The 22,428-nt window shown below is 48.4% G+C and overlaps 1 protein-coding gene across 12 annotated transcripts in view; it reads left to right on the forward strand.

Annotated features, from left to right (window-relative positions):
- Positions 1-22,428, forward strand: part of Nmdar2 (glutamate ionotropic receptor NMDA type subunit 2) — a 116,370-nt gene that overhangs the window by 79,940 nt on the left and 14,002 nt on the right. For 9 of the 12 annotated variants that reach the window (XM_076907897.1, XM_076907896.1, XM_076907906.1 and 6 more), the window contains exons 4-8: positions 7,038-7,216; positions 7,521-7,935; positions 9,779-9,965; positions 10,460-10,598; positions 19,726-19,955. In XM_076907897.1, the coding sequence (XP_076764012.1) occupies positions 7,038-7,216; positions 7,521-7,935; positions 9,779-9,965; positions 10,460-10,598; positions 19,726-19,955 (1,150 nt within the window). Of the gene's footprint in view, positions 1-1,291; positions 1,614-7,037; positions 7,217-7,520; positions 7,936-9,778; positions 9,966-10,459; positions 10,599-19,725; positions 19,956-22,428 lie in introns of those variants that run through there. The other 3 variants (XM_076907903.1, XM_076907908.1, XM_076907907.1) reach the window with 1 other exon arrangement.

Raw genomic sequence — 22,428 nt, forward strand, 5'->3', positions numbered from 1 at the left:
AATTACTTCCAGCCAATCTTATCGGCGTTCCACGGTAGGCGCGCCCGATTGTACAGGCGAAACTTTCCTACGACCGCTCTTAATGAGTTTCTCCCGATTTCGAAACGGTCTTCAGCTGTGTCGCCTCGAGACAGTCTATCCTCAAGCTTTCTTCGTTCGAACACGCGATCGTTCATTTCTAACTCGTCTGTTCGACAGACACTTCCGTTTGACCAACCATCGACTCAAAAAAATATTTCTAAGCGATCTTAGCGTCCCCATCAATTAAATTCTGATCACGAATCGACGCAGAGTGCGATTACGTTGAATATAAATTATAATTTATGATGTTGCGTTAAAAAAAGGCTTTCGTTTAAATTACAACGACTAATATTGCTACGAAATCGACGAAACGTTGGCAGATTTTAGCGAAAGGGACCAGCACACAATCGGAAGCCTGTTAGTTGTAATATCCTTTTGTCTGCGGTTACCTATTGCCAGCTATTTTCGCGTATTTCGTCGACATCGAGACGCGGCTTTCATTCCGGGGGAGGCAACTTTCGTTTCGAGATTGTTCGAGGCTCCGTCGACGAGGTAGCGGCAGCCATTCATCTGAGACAAAACAGCTTCGTAACGAGAACGCAATTTGTCTTTTCCAGTGTCTTCCGAAACAGTAGTTCGCTTCGTCCCGTGCGAAGGAAGCGAGGCCCCCCAGAGAGGCCCACCCCTTCCGAGTTCCTCGCGTATCTCGAGCGATCGCTACAACGCGAACTCAAATTTCGTCTTCCTCCATCGAAACATACTAAACTCGTCGTCGTCGTCGTCTAGATAGCAATTTACGTAGCTCGTAAACGTTCGACCGTAACGTCGCTTTGAAGTTTCGCCGACAATCCAGACAGGGAACCATCGCTGCTCCCCATCCCTAGAAATGAAGAATACTTCGCGCGACATCGCCTGGAATCGCTCGAACATTTAAACAAGCGAAAGTGTAACTCGATAAACCACCTGATCTGCCTCTTCGAGTATGGCTAGAGTGCGCAAAAAAACTATCGTCGACCATGGAGGACATTCGACGCGACTCAGTGCTCGCGATTTTTAGCTACTGCTAGTTCAACGTCCTTGAAAGACAGCTCGAAGAAAACTTGAGGAACATCCGTCGACGAGAACACCATCGCGAGCTTGGAACAACTTCGCGACTCCGCAGGGAACTCGACGACGAAGATTCGTCGCCAGGATGGTTCCTCCTCGGCTGTGAATCGCGTGGAACCGTGGAGCAGGCGGAGGATTCAAGGTCGCGGAAGGTAGACGAGGCGGAAAGATGCGGGTCGAGATCCTTCTGATCCTTGGCACGCTGGTCACCTCCGGCGATTGCGGCTGGAGGACGACCATCAGCGAGTCAGGGGCTCACGAGACGTCGAAACGACGGAACGCGTCCTCGTTGCCGCGTCTGACGGTCGGCTTGGTGGTGCCGCACACCAACTTTGGCGTGCGCGAGTACAGGAAGACCGTGAACCGCACGGTGACCAGCCTGCACCGGATGAAGGGCCAGAACAGGTTCAGCTTCCTGAGGAAGTACGAGTTCACGCAGCAGTCGGTCGAGCTGAGCATGATGACGCTCACGCCCAGCCCCACAGGTATAAAACAAAGCTGTTAGGTTATTGTTTCCTATTTTTGTATGTTTCGCAAGGTTTTCTGGAGCTGTGGTTAATTTTGCGATGATGATATCGATTGATTTTGGTCATTGGATAAAGCTAACCCAGAACGAAGATTTCAGGGAGCAGTCACATTTTTGATACGTTCATCTGGTGATGTATATTATTAATTAATTGAATATTTTGGTGCCAACTGAGAATAAAATGTGCATTTCATACGATCGATACGGAAATAGCATGAGGAAATGATGTTTTATATAATTTTTACTGCTCGTCCGACGAACGATTGACTTGTACTACTTGCGCGATCAGTAAACGCTTATTCTTCCACGGTTAAATGATTTCTCGAGCGATTATTTTCGAGTCTCTGCTTCTCCTTTCGTTATCCGGAACATGGAGACTCTTCGACGTCGCGTTTCGAAATTTTCGATATCGAATTTCACCGGCTGAGACCAGTTTTCACCAAAAGTGTTTAACGTCGACAAATAACCGGGGGTTTCGCGGAACACGCGCGCCCGAAGGGCTCGCCATTTTTCTTCGCACGTCACCTCGAATTTCCTGTTATGCTACTTTCGGCGACGTAGCCCGCAACTTTTCCAGTTCTTGTTTGCTTCCGGCTGATTGCGAACACCCTCGATGGACTTTCGCTGGCAAAGATGAGAAATTGACTCAGCGGAAAAGTCGATCGGAATTTCGTCGAAGGCATTCGAACGGAATTTAATCTGACCCGGAATTTATTTTAATCCTTATTTCAGCATCCTCGCAGCAATAACCGCGCGATGGTTCTGTAAATGGCCATCTCATTTCAGACGATTCTGGATAGCTACGTAAGGGGATAAGGCGATTCAGTGGCACGGCAACTGTTGTTCGCCTAATTCCGTTTCTGATTAAATCTCTCCCTAGTCCCTTGGCTTTAGCGATCCGCAGATACTCTTATCTCTGGTTCATTAGTTACGTTGATTGATTTCCCTCGAATACTCACACGCACACCACTGAATTCGTATTTGAAGAACTATTAATTGTCCATCGATGAAAGCACGAAAGCTCGAAAATTCCAACGAAGCGTTAATTACTTTGCAGCAAATTCCACGGAGAAACCATCGCTGGTTTTTGTATGAAAGCCTCGCGGATGTCGCGATACACGTTTTATCGAGTTACGATGGATTCGTCGACTGACCATTCCGCGTCGAATAAATCGCACAATTATCGCAGCGGAGCACTGGCACGACCAGCTGCCCATCGATCGAACAATATTGTCCTAACGCTGAAATCCCTAATCGTAACGCTCGCTATAATTGAATCGCGCTTAATTACAGCGCGAAATAATGCCAACTTGGCTGAGAATCGAAAATTCCTTGTGCGTGCCATCGAAATTACGAATACGAGTACTCGTATCGATCGCGCGGTGGACGCGCACATACGCTCGTATTTATCGAATCTCCCAATGCTCGTAAATTCCTGCAACTTTTATCACCGCGCCAGTTTATAATCGACAACACGTCCGCCAGACGCGAACCAACCCCCTTGTTAATTAGTCCTGAGCTTAATATCCGCTCGAGTCACGTCTCGCAACCGAGTCACACCCTCGACATATTTGCTCGCAGCTTATACATTCCGCGTGCAACGACGACAACGGGCGACAGCGGATCGAACGAATTCCACGGTGTTTAAACTAAGCGGGTGACGCGCCGACTGGAATTCTCTTCGAGCAATTAAAAACAGTTCCCGTCGAACGAAATCCGCGTTTCAGATCGAGGGGTTGCGACGCGTGCCGCGGACTCGATAACGCGCGGACCAAACGCGGAGGGTGAAAGGGAAACGCGGACGTTTGAACGATGCACGGACTTTTTATTGCGTCGAAAGGATTGGCCATCCGTGAGCAATGTTTGCGTGGGAACGCGAAAATATTTCCCCGCCGTTTCGTTTGTCTGCTCGTCGAAAAAAACGGTTCGTCGCGCTTATTTTTTCAACTAAGTGGCAGGAACGTTTAAAAAAAAAAAAAAAAAATCCAGTCGAGGATCACGCGCGATCGCGCGCGAGGAGACGAGACGAAAAATTGCGAGCGACTATTTGATCGAGCTCGCTCATTTGCATGGGTTACTCTCATAATCGAATTACGAAACCCTTCCTCGGTTCTGAGCGGTGGTACGAAATTTTACACACGCGGCGGATTAAAGCGGATCGCCCTGGTCGTCGAACCGCAATTTTAATGCCGTTGTGTCATTAATCCGGATCGACGGAAATGAAATATCGCGCGTGGCACGAGTTATTCAAGCGGCGCTATTATACAGCCTTTCATTTAATTGCGAGATTTAATCGCGCGTTTCGCGGTCGCTGGTACTCTCGCGAGTGTAACTCTCGTGATTTGCGATCATTCGATTAGGCGTGCGTCGAGTCTCCTCGATGACGTTGGATTCGCAATTGACTGCAACCATCGCGATTTGCATGCAGAGCGATGTACGTTCCGCGGAATTCTCTTGTAATTAACGAGATATCAATGTTCCGAGCGATTGACAAAAAATACACTTCGTTTCGCTTATTAATTCGAAACGTTTCGACGGAGTGTGCGCGCGAATCGAGAGCAATCGTATTAGGGAGAGATTGAATTTTTTCGTGCGGACCTCGCGAAATGATCGATCCTCGATTCTCATTCGAATTTTATTACCATTAGAGAGTTGTGATACTTTGGCCACGTCCCGTTATAATCCTTGCCAAACAAACTCGGTACGGAAAATCGGTCTCCAAAGTGGCGGTACGATGAACGTAACGCCTCTGATCAAAGACTGTATTATCCCGCGTACACGCTCTGTCACGTCTTCGATCATGCGTTGCTAATTCGTAGCCGAAGCGTGTATTGTTTACCAAACAATATTATAATAGTAGATCGATGATAAATTATCCCGTATAGGGGCTCTGGAATTATGCAAATCGCGCGTGGCCGTCGTCGTTACACGATACCACCAGGAAACGACTGGGCAAATTAAATTTGCATAACTCGCAAGATGGAACTCTTATTTCTCTGCAAAGCAAAATAGAGAAAAAAGGAACAATTAAATAAAGACGATCGTATTCAAGCTCTAAGAAATTCCAGATCCAACGATTTAATAATCGAACGTTATTAAGTAATATTAAAGTATACATGGCGTTCGATTAGCAATTAACTAATTCCAACGTAGAGAGACAGAGTCTGAAATTAATTAAATCAGTGGATAGTAATTTATTCATAACAACTGCGGTTTAGACAGAGGTTCGAAACTACGAATACGGTTATTTATTACGATCGTATTCCCGGCTGGCGTTCGGCATTCGCGCGGAGAAACACGAAACAATCACGGATGACGAACCGGTAGTCCCAGTTATTGTCCAGCGCTCCGAGCGTACGAACGTGTCACAGTGCCGGATGTCAACAGTCGTGCAAACTCAATCTTTCGTGACACGCGCCACGCGTGCCAGAATTGGTTCATTTACGCACGACCCAGCGCCACGTTTTACTCTGTTAATCGCTCGCCAGATCGTGAACAATTGTCGCGTGGAAGGCGTGTAAATCGAGGCTTGTAAACGAGAAGAAAGGTTCGCGAGAGTTCTCGAGAAACCTCGAGGCAAGTGTCTGTTGTAGAACGACTACGCAACGAAGCAGAGGACGGCTGAAAGGTAAGCGAAGTTTCAAGCGAACCAAGCTTTCGACTGTGTATTTTTATAAATTTCGCGTGCACAGATTTATGAAGCATCTCTGTGAGGTTAGTTTCAGTTTTCTGGAACCTTGTTACCATAATTCGATGGGGATTTCGAAGTTCGCGTCACCTGCCTGGCAAAGTTCCTCGTCGACGAATTGCCAGAGGCCATCGCGAGCGTGCACGTGCGTTCAAAACAGGCTTGTCAATCCTCGTTAATCTTCCTCGAGCAGTCTCCTCTAGAATTTTTCGAAACTTCTCGAGCAACTTGTCTGTCTCCAGTTGATCGCGAGTTTCTGACGATCGTCTCGCTGGTCGAAAGGGAAATACTGACTCGACGAGGAGTCGCGTGGAACTTTATTGAAAGTATTCGAACGAAGTTGAGATGGAATTTCAGTTTCGTTGAAAGTTCGCTGGCTTCGAAGGGCACGTTTGTTAAAACAACCACGGAGGATGATAGAGGGGCAATAGAGAAGATTTTATACATATTTCATGGGATTTAGATAGGGGGTGCGTCTGCGCGCGGCTCGCAGGAATTAGGGGAATTTCTCGACCATAAACGCGCCGCAGGAATGCGCGACGAGTACGGTCGGACATACCGTCGAACGATTTATCACTGTCGTGGCTGGAAAATACTGGAAACGAATTGAACCGTTTGTTTTAAAACTCTCGCGACGCGCAGTCCACTGTCCCTTGTTTCGAGATATTAATTGGTCTGCGTTCCAGTTTGGTAAAAATATATATCGACGGTCGTCGATGCCGTCGTACTGCTCTCGCGTGTGGCGATGGATAATTTAATCTCTCGAAGGTCTTAATCAGGTTTACCCCGCGCGATACGCCTCGATCCAGTTACCGTTTACACGAACTCGCAGTTGGTATTCATAAAAATGTTTGACGACTTAATGAAATTCGCTGGCGCGCGCCAAGGCGTTCCTCGTGGATGAGAATTAAAATTATTAAGAAGCCACCCGGAAGAATAATACGACGGGGATGGAAACGAGGACACGGCGAAACGGGGTCACGCGGGAATCGAAGGGTGAAACGGCGTGTTTTGTGAGCCAGATCGCGATACGTCCGTGGCTTCAATAACGTTCACCATTTTTCGTTCTCGCGACGATAATCGTATTGAAATACGAGGAGAAACGGTCTCGTTAAACGTATCATTGAGTATATCGTTCGACGTGCCTTCGAAATCTTTCGAAGACCAGGCGAAATCAGCGCGAATAAAGTGATGGATAATTACAGAGGATGGTTCGTTCAAACTGAGACTGAAAACTATTTGGTGGTCTCAGAATTCGTTGCAGAAATTTATGTAATACGTGGATAAGCGTAATACTTCCTGTAATAATGAAGAATACACACATTTACTTACCTGCAGCTGTAACGCTAAGCTCCATCGTAAACCGTTACTTTACATCGTAAACCAGAAGCTCGCGGAAGCTACTTTGCTCGCTCGTAACCACGATATTACCAGAAGCGTAATCTTCGAGCGACTTTTTGCTTTCACTCGATAATTGTTCGCCAACGCTACATTTACCCTCACGACCATCCCTATTTCCACGAAGAAGGAGAACCTGTCACGACATCTGTATCCTCGTGTTCACGATAAAACAGTCGTAAACAGGACGTAAAGGGAGGACTCGTAAAGGGGAGAATAAAATCGTCGCGAAGATTATGAAATCGAACGGTGGCAGATGGAATTTAACGCGAACGACGGCTCCGCTTCGTGTTTCAGAGATCCTGAAGTCGCTGTGCAAAGAGTTCCTGCCGATGAACGTGTCCACCATCCTGTACCTGATGAATTACGAGAAGTACGGCCGCAGCACTGCCAGTGCTCAATACTTCCTGCAGCTGGCCGGATACTTGGGAATTCCAGTGATCGCCTGGAACGCGGATAACTCGGGATTAGAGCGGGTAAGTTAATTTAACTCTTGTTTCCGTCTGTCGTCGACACGCGCGCGAAATTGTCACACTGATTCGATGAATATTTTATCAGCTGTTTGCCAGCGAGCAACCGCGAGTAAAGCGAGGTTAACGCACGCCACACTCGCTGCGAATGTTTCGCATATTAATAACGTAACCTGAGCTAAACTTTACACTTCGCGCGACACTCGAACGTGATAGAAATCAGAACGTCTGTCGCTTTGGTAATCGAAAAGGGAGTTTAACAGCCATAAAAGTTTAATTGTCACTCGAACGTCCACCTGCGTGATTTCAGAGGGCCTCGCAGAGCAACCTGCAGCTCCAGCTGGCTCCATCGTTGGAGCACCAGACCGCCGCCATGCTGAGCATCCTCGAAAGGTACAAATGGCACCAGTTCAGCGTGGTGACCTCGCAGATCGCGGGCCACGACGATTTCGTGCAGGCGGTCCGCGAGCGGATATCCGACATGCAGGACACATTCAAATTCACGATACTGAACGCGATCCTGGTGACGGACCCGCGGGACCTCGTCGAGCTCGCCAACAGCGAGTCGAGGGTCGTGCTCCTCTACTCGACCAGGGAGGAGGCGATCAGCATCTTGGCCGCCGCCCACGAATACAAGATCACCGGGGAGAATTACGTCTGGGTGGTGACGCAGAGTGTCATCGAGAATCTCCAAACGCCCAGCCAGTTCCCCGTCGGAATGCTCGGTGAGTAGAATCGTTGATTAACGCCACGCTGGGCTGACGCTGGCGAACGCCCGGAATTCGAGTGCGAACGAGGGCTCGACCTGGCTGGATATTCTTGCGAGCAATTCGGGAGTTTAATTAGGGTGAGGACCGAGTCGAATTCTTCGCTGAACGAACCGGAATTTCGATTATCAGACCGCTCGCGTTCGATGCTACCTTTTTTTACGCTCAGCGCATCTTAATTTGTTCGCTCGCGAGATTCTGAACAGTGATTGGAATATTTCAATTTTGGGCGTGGTCGTGGGATATTTGAAAGAGTTGACAGGTTGTGACACGAATTTAAGGTGGAATTATAACGAAACTTGACGTGGAAATCATGGGATGAGGATATCAGGGAATCATTTCAGAACGCTCGTGCTTGGCATTCTTTTTTTGTGTAAGCGAGAAGTTCGTCGAAGCGTGTACAATTCGACGCGCGGAACAGAATTCGATAAAGTTATTCACTCGTAGGAGGACAGCCACAGCGGAATCTCGAGGAAGGCATCAATTTCCGATTTCCGTGATTCCTGCCCTACCGTTGAATGTCCTCCTCAACGACCGGCCACTCAAAATATCGAACGCCAGTCGACCTCTAACTCTAATGGGAGCAAAATCTCTTCCGTTCCCCATCTGCGCGGGAGAACTTTCTCGCGGACGCTGTTCCGGTATTTTAATGAAGCTCCTTTGAACCGTTCGAGTTTAAACTCAGAATTGGAATTTTTCTAATTTCACGCGAGTTCCAAGTATTTTTCTCAACCGAACCAGGGAAATGGAGACGTCAGTCGCGTTATCAGAAATGCTACGAATTTGAATGCTCGTAGCGTATCTGCGACCATAAAGGGTTGCGTTTCTGCATTCAATATTCCAACGAAAAGAAACGAGCGAAGAACGACGCCGTCTCTGCGTGGTCGCGCGAATGGGACGAGCGAAAATGCGGAAGCTTCGAGACAGATAAAAAAGAATGCTCGTCTCCCAAGAGGTGGTCGGATTGGCACTCGAGCGGGGAAAAAAATGATTTCTCTGGCGATTTCACGAGGGCGACGACAGGGAAAGCTCGGCTCTAGTTGCATACGCGAGCTCATCGATTTTTAAAGCCCTCGCTCACGGGTCTTGTCATCGAGATATCGTATATCATCCCCTCGAAATCCAAAAAGCAGGAACGTTGCGCCGAATCCGGTGGCTGTAGTCGTAAATAAAACATGCTCGCAGCGTGGACGCTGCATTCTAACGAATGGCGATTTTCCTGGAACGCGAAATCCTCTGATCTCGATCGTCCACCGATCTCGCCAGATTTATCTTTACTCGCATTATTAAAGAGCATCGCGTATACTTTCAGCTCGCGGTACGATCGTCGTCCGCCATTTGTTTTCACCACAAAAAAGTTCTCTAGAAGAGAACGCAACAATTTTTGGTAGAGAAAAAAGAAATAGAACGAGGGAGAAAAAGTACCACTGCATCGAGTGAGTTATTTTCAGCTCGCGTTCCGTCGATCGACGTGTCTCTCGTTCTAGCAATCGGTCGAGGACCCAGGGCTGTTTCGAGAAGAATTTAATTAAATCTACCCGAACGAACTCTGTCCGTCAACCGACACACCCCTTGCCTCTTGTCTCCCTCTGGATACCACCTCCAATGGACTCGAGTTGTATTTATAATTAAGCTTCAAGCAGCTTCCACTTCCTTCGAGGCGGAAATACGAATCGTATTTCTGCTTTCTGTCTGTCTAAGTGTGCGTTGTAATTAATCTGAATTTTTTTTAACGAACTCTCCAGTTCTCTGTCTCTGTCTTTCTCTCTGTCTCTATATCGGGTGACGTTGATTTTTTCAGGTGTACATTTTGATACGAGCACGGAGAGCCTGGTTAGCGAGATCACGACAGCTGTGAAGGTGTACGCGTACGGCGTCGAGGATTTCCTGAACGACCCTGCCAACGAACACCTCAGCCTGAACACTCAGCTGAGCTGCGAGGGAAGCTACGGGGAATCCCGCTGGAACACTGGAGACCTGTTCTTCAAGTAATTGCTCGCCTTCGATTCGATATCTTCGACTCCATATCTGTATTCGAGTAGCACGATCTTAGTTTGGTCAGAGTCAGTGATCTTTAAAAGGTCTGTCATTACATACTTTCGAGTATCGCGACGACTTTCGAATAAATTAATGAAGAGTTCCACGCGATCTAAAGTCGAGAAGAAGAGAAGGTTATCGACTGACTGTGGTCGCGTGTGTGCATACACCACGAAACGGTTTTTTAATTAAAAGCTGGACTTCACCAGGCAATCGACTTGCACGCGAAACAAGGATCCATTATTCATGGCCGCGAGGCGGCGTTTTCCAAATGAAAAGAATTAAAAAGTCGGGCGAGGGAAGAATAGAAATAAAACGCGGGGGTGATTATTCATCGTTGTAGAGGCTGAAGGAGCATCGCAGCCGGAGGGCACTCGGCTCCTTGAGAGATTGATAGCAGGTGATAACAATTTCAACGAGGATTCGTATTTCTTCCGCGTTCCAGGTACCTGAAGAACGTGTCGGTGGAGGGTGATCAGGGTAAACCGAACGTGGAGTTCACTCAAGACGGCGTTCTGAAGGCGGCTGAGCTGAAAATCATGAATCTCCGGCCTGGATTGAGCAAACAGCTCGTTTGGGAGGAGGTGAGTACAAATTCCAAGGGGATGCGCGCTTGCCTTGGAAAAATTCGCCATTTTCACCGCGGACTTTTCACGTGCGTTTCGCTGAGATCAGCGTGGAATGCGACGCGCGTCGCAACTCTCTGTAAAATAGCGAGAAATCAAAGTCGAAAGCGTGGTAGGGAATATTGACAAGTGGGATTCGTATTTCAGCGATTCGAGGACACTTTCATTGATCAAGCTAATCGAACCACGCGTTCTGCTTCGAGGACATCGGATGCAATTAGCTGGAAATGGAAAGATTTCTGAAACACGGGAGAAGGATGATTCGCGAATCGCAGAGTAATCGAGTGAATCCATTTCCTTCTGCTCTACGCAGTGGAGCTCCTTATCTTTAAGATCGAACGCAATTAGCCGCAGAAAAGGGATTTAAAAAATCAGACGAGAAATATATAGATTGCTTCTTATTTCCAATATTTCAATCAGCCAGGACAGAAACTCCACCGCGATGAAATAATGAAAACAGATATTTTCGTGTCTCGATCGCAAGCCTCGCTGAACCTCTCCCCCTTGGATATCGCGGAACAAACTGAACCCTGGGTTTCAGGGTAATTAAATCTGCAGTGGGAACAGCAGCGTTAATTGGCGTAGCTGAATATCAGGGAGCAGAAGCCGACAAATCCAGGAACGCTTGGATAACAAGTTAGGATTCGTGTCAAAATATTATTACACGCGGATCGTTACGTGTTTATGATGAGCGCGGCAGCTGCGCGGGCACAGTGTTCCCGGTCCACGGCCATAGCGGCGGAACTTCCTTTTCTAATGGATGCGTTTGACGTTTAATTAACGTCCGGAGTCGTATCGATCGGGCCGCGCGAAATGGTCGACCGCTGGTGCCGATCGTCGCCGCCGGTTTTCACCGCTTCCGCAGCGGATCGCGAGGCTAGAAATTATAACGCGACGGTGCCTTAATTTCCGCTCGCTCGCGAACGCACGGATCATCGAAAAAGAGATTTCCTGGTCCACACTTCCGTGCGTCGCTCTATTTTCGTTGTAAACACGAAACTAGCGGTTTTCAGGTGACCCGGAAGTCCTCCACTTCGCTAGTGGTTGCGGTTCTGATCTTCGAGCCAGAGAGACGACGAATTCTTACGTTCGGAAGTTCATTTTTAGTTTTAGTCGAGAAAGCTACTGTTTCCTACTCGTGTTTTATGTCACACGAGACTTATCTCTCGCCATTCAGATTATTTCGAACGACCCTCGACGCTTCTATTATCGAGGACAGCATCATCTGCAAAGCAACCGCGTTATCCGCGACCCTCGAACCATTCGAGCGATTCACGGCTTTTGGCAAACAGAATCGCTCGTCAAAGGGGCAAGTAGTCCTCCCTTTTCAGCAGAAGCGGCGCGATGTTTCCTCTGTCGGCTCATTTCATTCGAGGGACGGTCCTCGCTTTTCACGCGGCGTCAATGCGACGGGGATTCGGGCCACGCGAGATTAAAAATGTCCACTTAATTGCGGCGGACACCGAGTGCCGCAGGACCACCGCGAACACGGCCCATTCGCAGAATACGATCCGCGGATAATCCTCCGCATAAATGCAGTCTGACCGACGCGGAAGTACTTTCCTCCGCTGGAATATCAGTCTATCCGCTCTTTCCTCCACGGGTTTCAGCTTTTCCGCCAGTTTTACCCCGATTTCACCGTCGAATAATTTCTTTCTTATCGTCGACCCCGTTTCCCTTTTTCACATACAAATATTTCGTCGCGTTTCCATCGCGATTTTTTCCAGTCTTTTTATCTTTGATCCTCCGATGGTTCGAGCCATTCGAAGCGTGTCCATTTTGTGGGGGCTCGAAATAGAAAAGGATGAAAGTAGTCAGGTTGCTGTTGCCGCGATTTTGCAGCGGATAATACGCGAGCGTTAACACCCAGAAATCTCTGGAACTTAATTAATGTCGTCTAATTTTAATCCTCATTGTTTTCGTTGAGTAACTCCTGAACGCGCGCGAACATTTGACACACACACGCTAATTCCTCTAGTTCTCCCGTTGCGCAACTTCTCCGAACTGCTACAGCGGTCCTAACTTCCCCGTGAAACGAAGTTCCGTCGCAGTTTAAGTGCCATTTAGATTCGAGCGACTGAAATCGAGCTTCGTACTAAAAATGTCGGAGGAATTATCGAACCGAGCTGCTTCTAGCAGTCGACGATAGACGTTCGGCTCGCCGTCCCTCGCCAGTATACTCTGATAACGCTGTTTTATCCGGCGTTTGCGTTTCCAGGATATTTACTGGCGTTTTGAAACTTGTAACGACAACATCGAGTTACGTGACTTTTATGGGCGCTGTAGAATGCAGAATGTCCTTTCCACTCTTTAATCTTCCACGATCGGAAGCCCTCGCCTCTCGTATGTCAGCAATTTTCAGCGTCACTAAATTTTACTTGATCATCGTCGCTGCGTCGACGTAGAATCCACGTCCACTGCCTCGCTCTCTCGATTATCAGTCGCACGGTTTCGAGTCGCGTCGTTTTCGAATTTTATTCAGATCGAAAGCAGTGCGTTCGATCGAGGAGACGTATCAGAATTGGATAAACGTGCCGCGATCCCCGTACGCCTCGTGTACAAAAGCGATTGATTCAACGTGGAATTATTCATGACACTTTATTTCATCTCTTGGAAACAGCTAACGACGTTTTGATACGGCTAACCTAATATTTTAACACATTCGTTAGCGCGCGCGAACGATTCACCGTCGACCACCCCGGCGTCCTCCTTATTCGAACGTTTCCTCTCGCGTATTCTCGCATTTGCATGCATAAAATGTGCGAGATAACCGAAATGGCCAGAACGCGCCGCGCATCGGGAATGTACGACGGCAGTTTATAGGAAAAATGTGAAATAATATATTGGCCACGGCGTACGTACGGCTGGCATATTAATTCCAATGTGTTCGCAATCACGCGTCACATATTCGCCGCTCATCGTTCCCAGGATGAGTCGCTCGTATGTGACGTTGCCAGCGCGCGTGTTAAGTAATATCCGTAATTCAGCTCTGTAATTGAAACTCTGTTATATCGAAACAATGACGGCTCCTGAAAGCATTATCGTAAAAGTTCATTTATAGCGAATCGATACGCGAGAACGCAATTGACGTAGATGGCCATTTATTCGAGATCCTATCCTTCCAATTCGCACAATTTTGTCCTATCTCTCTCTCTCTCTCTCTCTCTCTCTCTCCCTCTCGAACATGCTACGATTTTTAAACGCAGCAAATCGTCCTTCGACGATTCTTCGCAACTGAGATACACGTCGCAGATCGATCCTCCCGATTACGACACTTTCTCCGATTCGACTTGGTTTCCCGGCACGTCCGACGCGTCTTTACGAGGGAAATTTATATTTTCCGTCTCGGTGGACGCGCGTTTCCGCCTGGCTGAAACAAATAATTAAATACCGAGAGGGGAGCCCTTGACTCGATTGCGCCCCGCTCGGACGAGAAATGACAAATAGAATTGGAAAGGAACGGAGGGGTCGAAATCGAGCCGACAACCACCGCGAATTAATATCTGCGAAATTCGAGCCACCGCTTTTCGTCGTCAGTATCGATGGGACGATGACTGATTGATCGATGGAGGCGTTCACGATGAACGATTGAAGGGTGCCAGCGAAATTACTAGCGGTCGAGGAATAATTTATGTACGAAAATCGGTAGAGAAATATGAGGCAGCACTTTCTCACTCGAGACTCGACTCTCAATGAAGATGCTTGAACGAATTGACAGAAAACCATACTTTTCTATGATATCATAGTCTGCATAAAGTTCTCCAAAGGCAGACGTACAGACAGAGATCAATTTCCAAACCGTTGACTAGCCAAAGTAAACCGATTCCGTGAACCGATCCACTGTCAGATCTCGCGTGTCCGCCATTAGGTATTAAGGCCACAATACGATCGTCTATCGCTTGGATCCATCGGCTGAATCGTGAACAGGCCGCGGAGCAGATCAAGATCAACCCTTCCAACTAATAACGGCGTTTACCTCCCCAAGGCGACCCACGATCTGGCTATTCATCGGACAGCTTTCGACTTCCAATTTCATCGTCCGTCGATTTCCAATCAACGGCCGCGGGACCGTCCAGGAGCCGACATTTTATTCGCCCCTCGCTGTACGTACGCCGCGTTAAAAGCGAGATTCTCGAGCGACGTTTTGATACCCTAGGACAGCAGGCTGAGAGCCATGACTAATTAAACGTGGAATGGGATTTCGTGCTAGGAGATCGTCGCGCTATTTATGGGCTGTCGATAGCCGCGTGAAATTGTCGTCGAGGATCGCTGAAAACTTTCGTGGCGACGCTTCCGTTGGTACACGCGACCGGACGTGGACGCGCGCCTATCCTTTAATCGTTTTTGCGGTCCTCGAAGGATGGCCCCAACCGCGATGTGGTTTCAGGACGTTTAGAGGGATTCGTAGGATGGTCTGTGCGGATCTCGACGTCGAGATTGGCCCCGCGTGACGTCAGCAGGATCTGGAAAGGCTGCGCGTCCTTGGGCGAGGGGATGGAAAATTGTTTTTCGAGACGGAGCTTCGATTTTCCCGGCCGATTGTCTCTGGATTCGTTCGACGAGATTGCATTCGATGGATATATATATTTAGGTCGAACAGAGATACTTCCTGCTGTGCTTGTACCACCTGTATTTCCGTCTGCTTCAACCCTTATTCGATATTTCAGAGACGCTGCGGACGTGGGGGTAAAAATAGAGGGATTTTTAAGAAAGGTCGAGCTACAGTGAATTTCTATCGTTCAGAGCGTTTAGCTACGGTTTAGCTTGATTTTCTCGAATTGCACAGGTGAACGCACAGTTGCGCGTAAACGCGTGCAATTAACCAGCGGACAGCTGGCGTGCTTCTTCGATCGAGGGATTACTCGGTTAATTCCGGGGGTGTCTGAACGCGCAAGGTGAAATAGTAATTGGCGGGCCATCGGAGGACAATTAATCATTGAAAACGGATCGAGTTGGCCTAGCAGGCGATATTAACAGCCGAACCAGGCATTCTCGTGGCCGCGTAAAGGATCTCGATACCAGACGCACCGGCTATGCGCGTCTATTAGAGCCTGCACACAGGCTGCCGCCGCGCGTATTACGTCTACGCGCACGCATCACGGCCAGAACGTAATTCGAACCGCGTGGGGGAGGCGAGCACATGCATCCACGGCTAATTAAGGGAATTGCTCGCATTGCGTAGCTGCTAGCAGATGTTACCGCTTGATGGGTCGAACTTCGATTGTCGTATCCTGGTTCATCGAGTCGGCGCGAGGGTGTGTTTCGAGTGTTGGGGGTTGCGTTCGCCAGCTGCGCGATCCTTAATTCATTATTTTCGTCGGTTGCCTTTTCTGGCTAGCGAATTTACGAATTTTCCTTCTCGATCGCGTTAGCTCGCTTTAAACCACCGTTCGCGTGGATTACAGGTCGCGAGAGGGTTTAATAATCGTCGCGTCTGTTTCAATCCCTTCGTGGAGTCGTAGAAATAATTCAGAGCGACAGAAAAATTGCGCCAGCGGTAGCAAATGCTCCAGATAGCCGTAGCCGTATCCACCGCAGCGATAATCCAGTTGCCAAGGCGTATGTATGCAAAGTTGCGCCGTCAGGTATTTAGTGAGCCACTTCCGGTAGTCCTTGATAGAAGTTGCGACGTTTGGCGATGCTCCAATCGCGGCGGTGCCTCTCATAATCGTTACGGGAATGGCCAGGCGGAGTACATTGCCTCTAATCTGCAAAACTCCCGGCGAACCTCCCCCAAACAACCCCGTCCGCGTTGTATCGAGCTTCCTGACGTGTTTCGCGACCACTGAATCGACTCGAGGAACGTGCCTCGAGAAGGCACGAAGAAGCGTTGACAACAAATATTATATCAGATTCAGAGAAAACTTCGTTGGTATCGGATACGTCGATTCGAGGGCGCGTTTCAAAGTGTCGAGCCATTCGAAACCTTTATGGCCGTTTCGTTTCGAGAACGGTGTTCCGTTTCTACCCGTAATTTAATGGACGGAGCGTACCTGATAAGTATTTAGAACGCGCAGTCGGGGCCAGTGAAGCGTGGCAGGGTCATAAATTAACCCTTGGTCGGTGGGGAAGCTAAAGCCTGACAAACTTTCTTCCACTAAAAGCCTTAGAAATAGTCGACCACTTACAAAAGTGATCAATCCTTCTTCTGGGTTAACCCTCTCCACGGTCGCGTCTCTTTACTCTCTAAAATACGGATATAAAATATATCTCCTCGAATGGAACACGGTGCATACTTTTTCACGCATAAAAATTACTATAAGAAGATCAGAAAATTTCTTCTGAGGGTAAGAAAATGAAGTAACGATGTCTGTTTAGAACTGATCTAATCCGCTGGCTGGAATGTCGCGTCGTTATCGGTCTCGTCGAACGCATCACGGATAATTGCACGTTCGAAGGGTTCGAGGTTGGCTAAAGGGGTAGGGAAGGACGCTTCCAAGCAGCCCTCGCACGCCACGTCAGGCGTCGCGTTGTTTAACCAAGTAATAAACTACCTAACAGGCCATAACACCGTATCTAATGTATGACTGTTAATGGAATGTGATTAACGGTGGCTTCCTAACGAGATCGCGCGGCACACGAGAACTTCGCGCAAGTTCCATTCGCGGTGTACGCGTACGTGTTCCTCGAGCCTCGAAACGAGCAACCCCCGCGCCCCATTCAAAGAGCGTCATCGTTCCGTTGGCGAAGTTGCGGTCAACTTTGCCAGGAATTTCGAATCGCATTTGTGGCACAATATTATAAACTTTGTGTGGGTTCTGACAAATTGCGAGGCACGTTTTCACGAGAAAAGAGAGGGTAGACTCGTTTCCTTCAACATCAGTCGAGCAGATCTTTAATTTTCACCGAATATCTCGTTTATTCGAGCCTCGTTAAGAGTACAATGACCGAAAGACGTCCATTCTTGTCACGATCGTCTCTGTCGTTGCTCGTCTCCGCAATATCCGTCCTTAACGGTCCCTGAAAATTGATCGGGGTCATTATTCACGCTGCGAATCTCACGTAGATCTCTCGCCGCAACTTGTGATAACCGGATAAGGCGGCTCGTATTTACATGCAACGCGATTCGTTAACGCCGTTCCCGTGATAATGAAGTCAGTGATTAAGCGACGAGTCGTTAATTCTTCTTTCATTAGAGTTTGTTACGCGAGCGGACGGGCAACAGACGTTTCGAGTGAAAAATTCTCGTGTCTACTTGCTTTCCCGTTACCATTCAACGAGCGTGAAAAATATTGTCACCGTCGTTCTCCAGTACTCAGTCTACAAGTTTCAGACCACATTTTTATTTGCAAAACACGCGAGACTTCGTGAAAAATATCTCGTATGCCTGTAGAATTAAATAGAGAGAAAGAACTGGTTAAATTTCTGTGAAATAGTATCGAGTTTTAGTAACGCGACAGTGAAGCGAGCTGAGAGAATTAATTGTCGTGTATCGCGGCGTAAAGACGATACGTAAGAGGTCGGGAAAGCGTTTAAACCAGCGAACGGAACAATTGTAAGCGGCAAAGAGGGTCGCGCGGTCGTTCCGTGTTGTTCTAATAGCGACGCGAGCGCAAGCAACAAGGGTAGTTGGCTGCAGTTGGAAGCGGGAGTCGGAATGACACCCGTGAGGGGCCGTAGACGGTATTAATCATCGAGGAACGACGCGTGTGACTGCACCCTGGCGTGTCTGGCCCTTTCCTTTCTGCAGTGGCTCGGTAAAGCCGGCTGACAGTGAACATTACTTGCTGGTATTGCGTATTTCTCCGTGACCGCCTTTCCGCGCAACATTATTTCCATTAATCTCGTTGGCGGCTCTGCCAGCGAGCACGTCGTTCCGTAAATCCGAGACGTCGTTCGCGTCGCTTGTAATCTCAATTCCATCCGGAAGTCCTCTGGTAATGGCGCTCGTTCACGGCGCCACGTGTCGCGTTCCTTGAAACAGGTGTTTGACGCTGGTGTTCTTTTTGAAAAGCGATCCGGATCGACGATCCTTGCCATTCCACGACAACGACGACCCGTCGTTCCTCCTCGCTGAGAATCAGAGATATCCAGCTGGAATTTTTATCTCGTATCGCAAGAAAAAATTGCGTAACTCTGCCCTCGAGGTACTTAGTAACTAACTTTAGATAGAGGAAAGGTAATCCTTCAATTTCGTCGTGCCACCTGTCAGCTGCTGCCCAAAATAATTTAATCGCTGTCCACGATTACCATCGCGTAAAGCCCCGCTGATGTTCCCCTCCTGTAAAATAAAGAAACAGGGACGAGAAATAAAAAAAGGAGAGACGCGAACATTGGTGATGTCGCGTTCGCTATAGTCGGACAAGATTTTTAATAACGCACGGGCCACCTGTCCGTGGGGCAGATCCGCTGTCGAGCTTAATCAAAATGCGAGGGTGCATAGAAAAAAAAACAAAAAATATATATGGCAGTCGGTCTTCGTCCGTTTCGCTGGCGGACGGCCGATGAAAAATTGCGATCCGCCTTTAAACGACGTAGCAGAGGCGATCGCGGCTCGGCGCGAATGAATTTTCATCGCGACACGTTCGACCCGTATTGTATCTGCATCGAATTCCAATATTCGACTGTTGCCCGACCGTGGCGCAGGAGACGGCCCCTCTTTCTCGCCCTATTACATATTCGCAGCGGCGATGAACTTGCAGCCCTCTCAGCTGCACCCCCTCGCGCCCCCTTTACCAATATTCCTCTCCACTTTGTACCAAAGCTCGTGGACGCGAAGCGTCGGAAATTCGATCCCCTCTATCCGTTGCGTTGTTCGCTGCCGAAGATATACGACGTCCTCGCCCCGCAGGGTTGATTCCTTTTCGAACGGGGGTTTCCGTGGGCGGGCGCAACGATTCCGTTCGACCCGTCGTTAAATAAATTCCCCAGAATTCAGGTCGATCTGGTTCAGCCGGCTCTAAATCGCGTTCACCAGCTCCTCGCGGTCATCTCGTTTGGCTCTCGATTAAGTATCGCGATGTTTCGAGTGCATACGTAATTTCTTAGAGATTTCTTAAAGAGAAATCGATGAAGGAAGAGATTTATTCAAGAGCAAATGGTTCGTTACGATTTGTTAACTGTCTATGTTCGTTTTTAACCGCAGATCGGTGTCTGGAAGTCCTGGGAGAAGGAGGGTCTGGACATCAAGGACATCGTCTGGCCAGGGAACACCCATACGCCCCCGCAAGGGGTGCCAGAGAAGTTTTATTTGAAGATAACCTTCCTGGAAGAGCCACCGTACATCAATCTCGCCCCGCCTGACCCGGTGAGCGGGAAATGCCTGGTGGATCGGGGCGTTCACTGTCGAGTGGCCAAGGATTCTGAAATGATCGAGTAAGTCGAGCGAATTTTATATCTTTAGCGACCAGTCGCCGAGGAAGGCCTCGACTCTCGCCTGCAGCGGTATTAATTTGCATAATCTGACTCCAGCGTTTAATGATCCTTGAAAACGAACGCCAAGATCGTAATTACGAGGGGATGATTTTTAATTCGACGAAAGATCGGTTCACAGTCGATGGAATGTCTGTGGCCTCCGTTTCCGGTCTCGCATTCTCGACAGACGCCGTCAGATGTCGCGCGTATCATCGCGAACGACGACGCTCTCCTGGAATGAGATCGTCATCGTGGCCTTCGTTGAAAATGGAGAACGCTCACGCGTGGGTCGTAGGCTGGCGTCGAACTTGAGGACGATTTTCTACTTAACGGGCACCCTTGAATTCCTGCACGTTTCGCTGTTGCATTTTAATTTGCGGACAGAAAGGCTCGACTTGGACGCGACCGTAGTTAAAACTTTTATAGAGGGTAGGCGAGGTGTACTTTTTTAACGCCGATTCCGCGTTCCTTTATTTCGCGAATTGCTCGCCCCTTTGTCCACAGCTCCAGGGGACATTAAATAAAATGTACGTGAAACGCGTTTCGCTTAATATTTCATTTTTTCACCGACTGACCCGCGTACATTTATTGCTTTGACGTTCCACGGTTGTAGGTACGCGCATTAAAATACCACGAAAATACCCTGCTTTCAGAAGGGGCTGTTATTTCCTCAGAATTTATTTCGAAAACACACGATGATCGTTCAAAATTCCGCGAAGCAATCGCGCTCGATTCGAGACGAATTTAAAGAACGAAACAGAAGAACCAGGCTGGGGAATAAGGGCGCAACACGATGCTTCATACCACTAAATCGAATCAGACTAGAAACACGTAGCCGATACCCGGCGGTCTCTTGAATATAAATTATTCTTAAATCGAATCTTCGAGATTTTACACTCGGGAGCGTTCTCGCGCGAGAGATCCCCGCGGTACACTTCGTAAAATGCCCACAGAGAGGGTATTACCCGAGGAAGAAGCACGTTACTCGAGCGACCATTAAATTTCTAACAAGCGTGATCGCGCGAACGCCTCGTTTCACCCCTGCTATACTAATATCTACGACCAGCGTGGCCTAGAGTACTTGAAAATCCTTCGATATTACGCGAAGAGCTTCTCCACGTAACCCCTCAGGCCACCAGCTCCGAATTAGACCGAATTAAAATCATTGTAAAACGTCTGGCGAACAATCGTCGAACTATTCCACCTCTTCACGCGTCACTTGAACGTAAAACGGAAGTTCGAAGCGACTATTAGTCCCAGGCTTCTTTCGAGCCGCTATTAGAACGCGGACTTTTGGAAACCTCGAACCAGAGCATCATTGTCCGGCATTAAGTTGATTTCCATAGCGACTGGCGGTCTGGCGATGTTTTAATCCTCGACGCTGGTGTTCTCGTCCGGATAATCCGTGAACTCGATTCGCGAGCGCGCCGCCAAGAGGATCCCGCGGCGCTTACACCGGAACAGGATTCGTATCCGCGCGATGGGACCGTTCGATGATCCGGTGCAATTTCTAGCTGGTGTTAATCCGTGATAGTAACGAGACGCGAAGAAAACATGCCAATGAAACGGACGAGGAGATCGAAGAATTCGCGACGCGGAGGAATTCTCGCTCTACTTCGATCTGCGATCGATCCTCCTCCGTTGGAAGGATTTATTTAATCTCAATCCTGTATCTGTGGCAGTAGAGAAAAAATTGTACTCGACGAGATTCAGAGAAGCGTTTAAAGCATTCGTACAGCTGATTAATTGTAGAATTGCAAATCGAGTTTAAAGCACCCGTTGCGCGAAAGCTCGCGAGTTAAGGAGATTGTTAGAACACGCGTCAGGAAAAGCATCTTGCGCGAGCTCTGTAAATATGTAATTGAACGGAACTCGGCTAAGTGGCGAAAGTTTGCCGCAACGGGAAGCCTCGAGCGTGCATTCGCAAATGAAAATCTATGACCATAAACGGGTGGGCGTAAGGTGAATATTCGCAAGGGTGTTACGTTCGTTCGTTCCCGGCATTGAGCGTGTTTAAAGTTAACTTCTGCAGCGCGAACATCGCCTGAGCCCCTTGTAACCGAAGTTGCTTGGATATTATGCGGGCAACGTTCACGGGAAAAAGGCTGGAGCCTCCTCAAAAGCGTACCCTCTCGCTAATATCCGTCGATAGCAGGGGCTTCTATTTATCTTCCATCCGATATTCCACAAAGAGCCACTTTATGGCTTAAGTGAAAATTTCCACTCGTTATTTAGCCAAGTGATTCGCGCGATACGAGTGCTGCTTTGGGTGAGCGTTGGCTATTTCGCTGCTCGAACGAGCAACGAGTAATTTGGCGAATTGGGACGATTATAGTGGCGGGAATAATCGCGAGAATATTTGTCAGACGAAATAACGAGGCAGGGGTGGATGTTCGAGGAATGATCGTTGGCTGTTGCGAAAATCGTGGAGGGA

Source organism: Xylocopa sonorina, chromosome 17 (genome assembly GCF_050948175.1).
Source record: "Xylocopa sonorina isolate GNS202 chromosome 17, iyXylSono1_principal, whole genome shotgun sequence".
Lineage (NCBI taxonomy): Eukaryota > Metazoa > Arthropoda > Insecta > Hymenoptera > Apidae > Xylocopa > Xylocopa sonorina.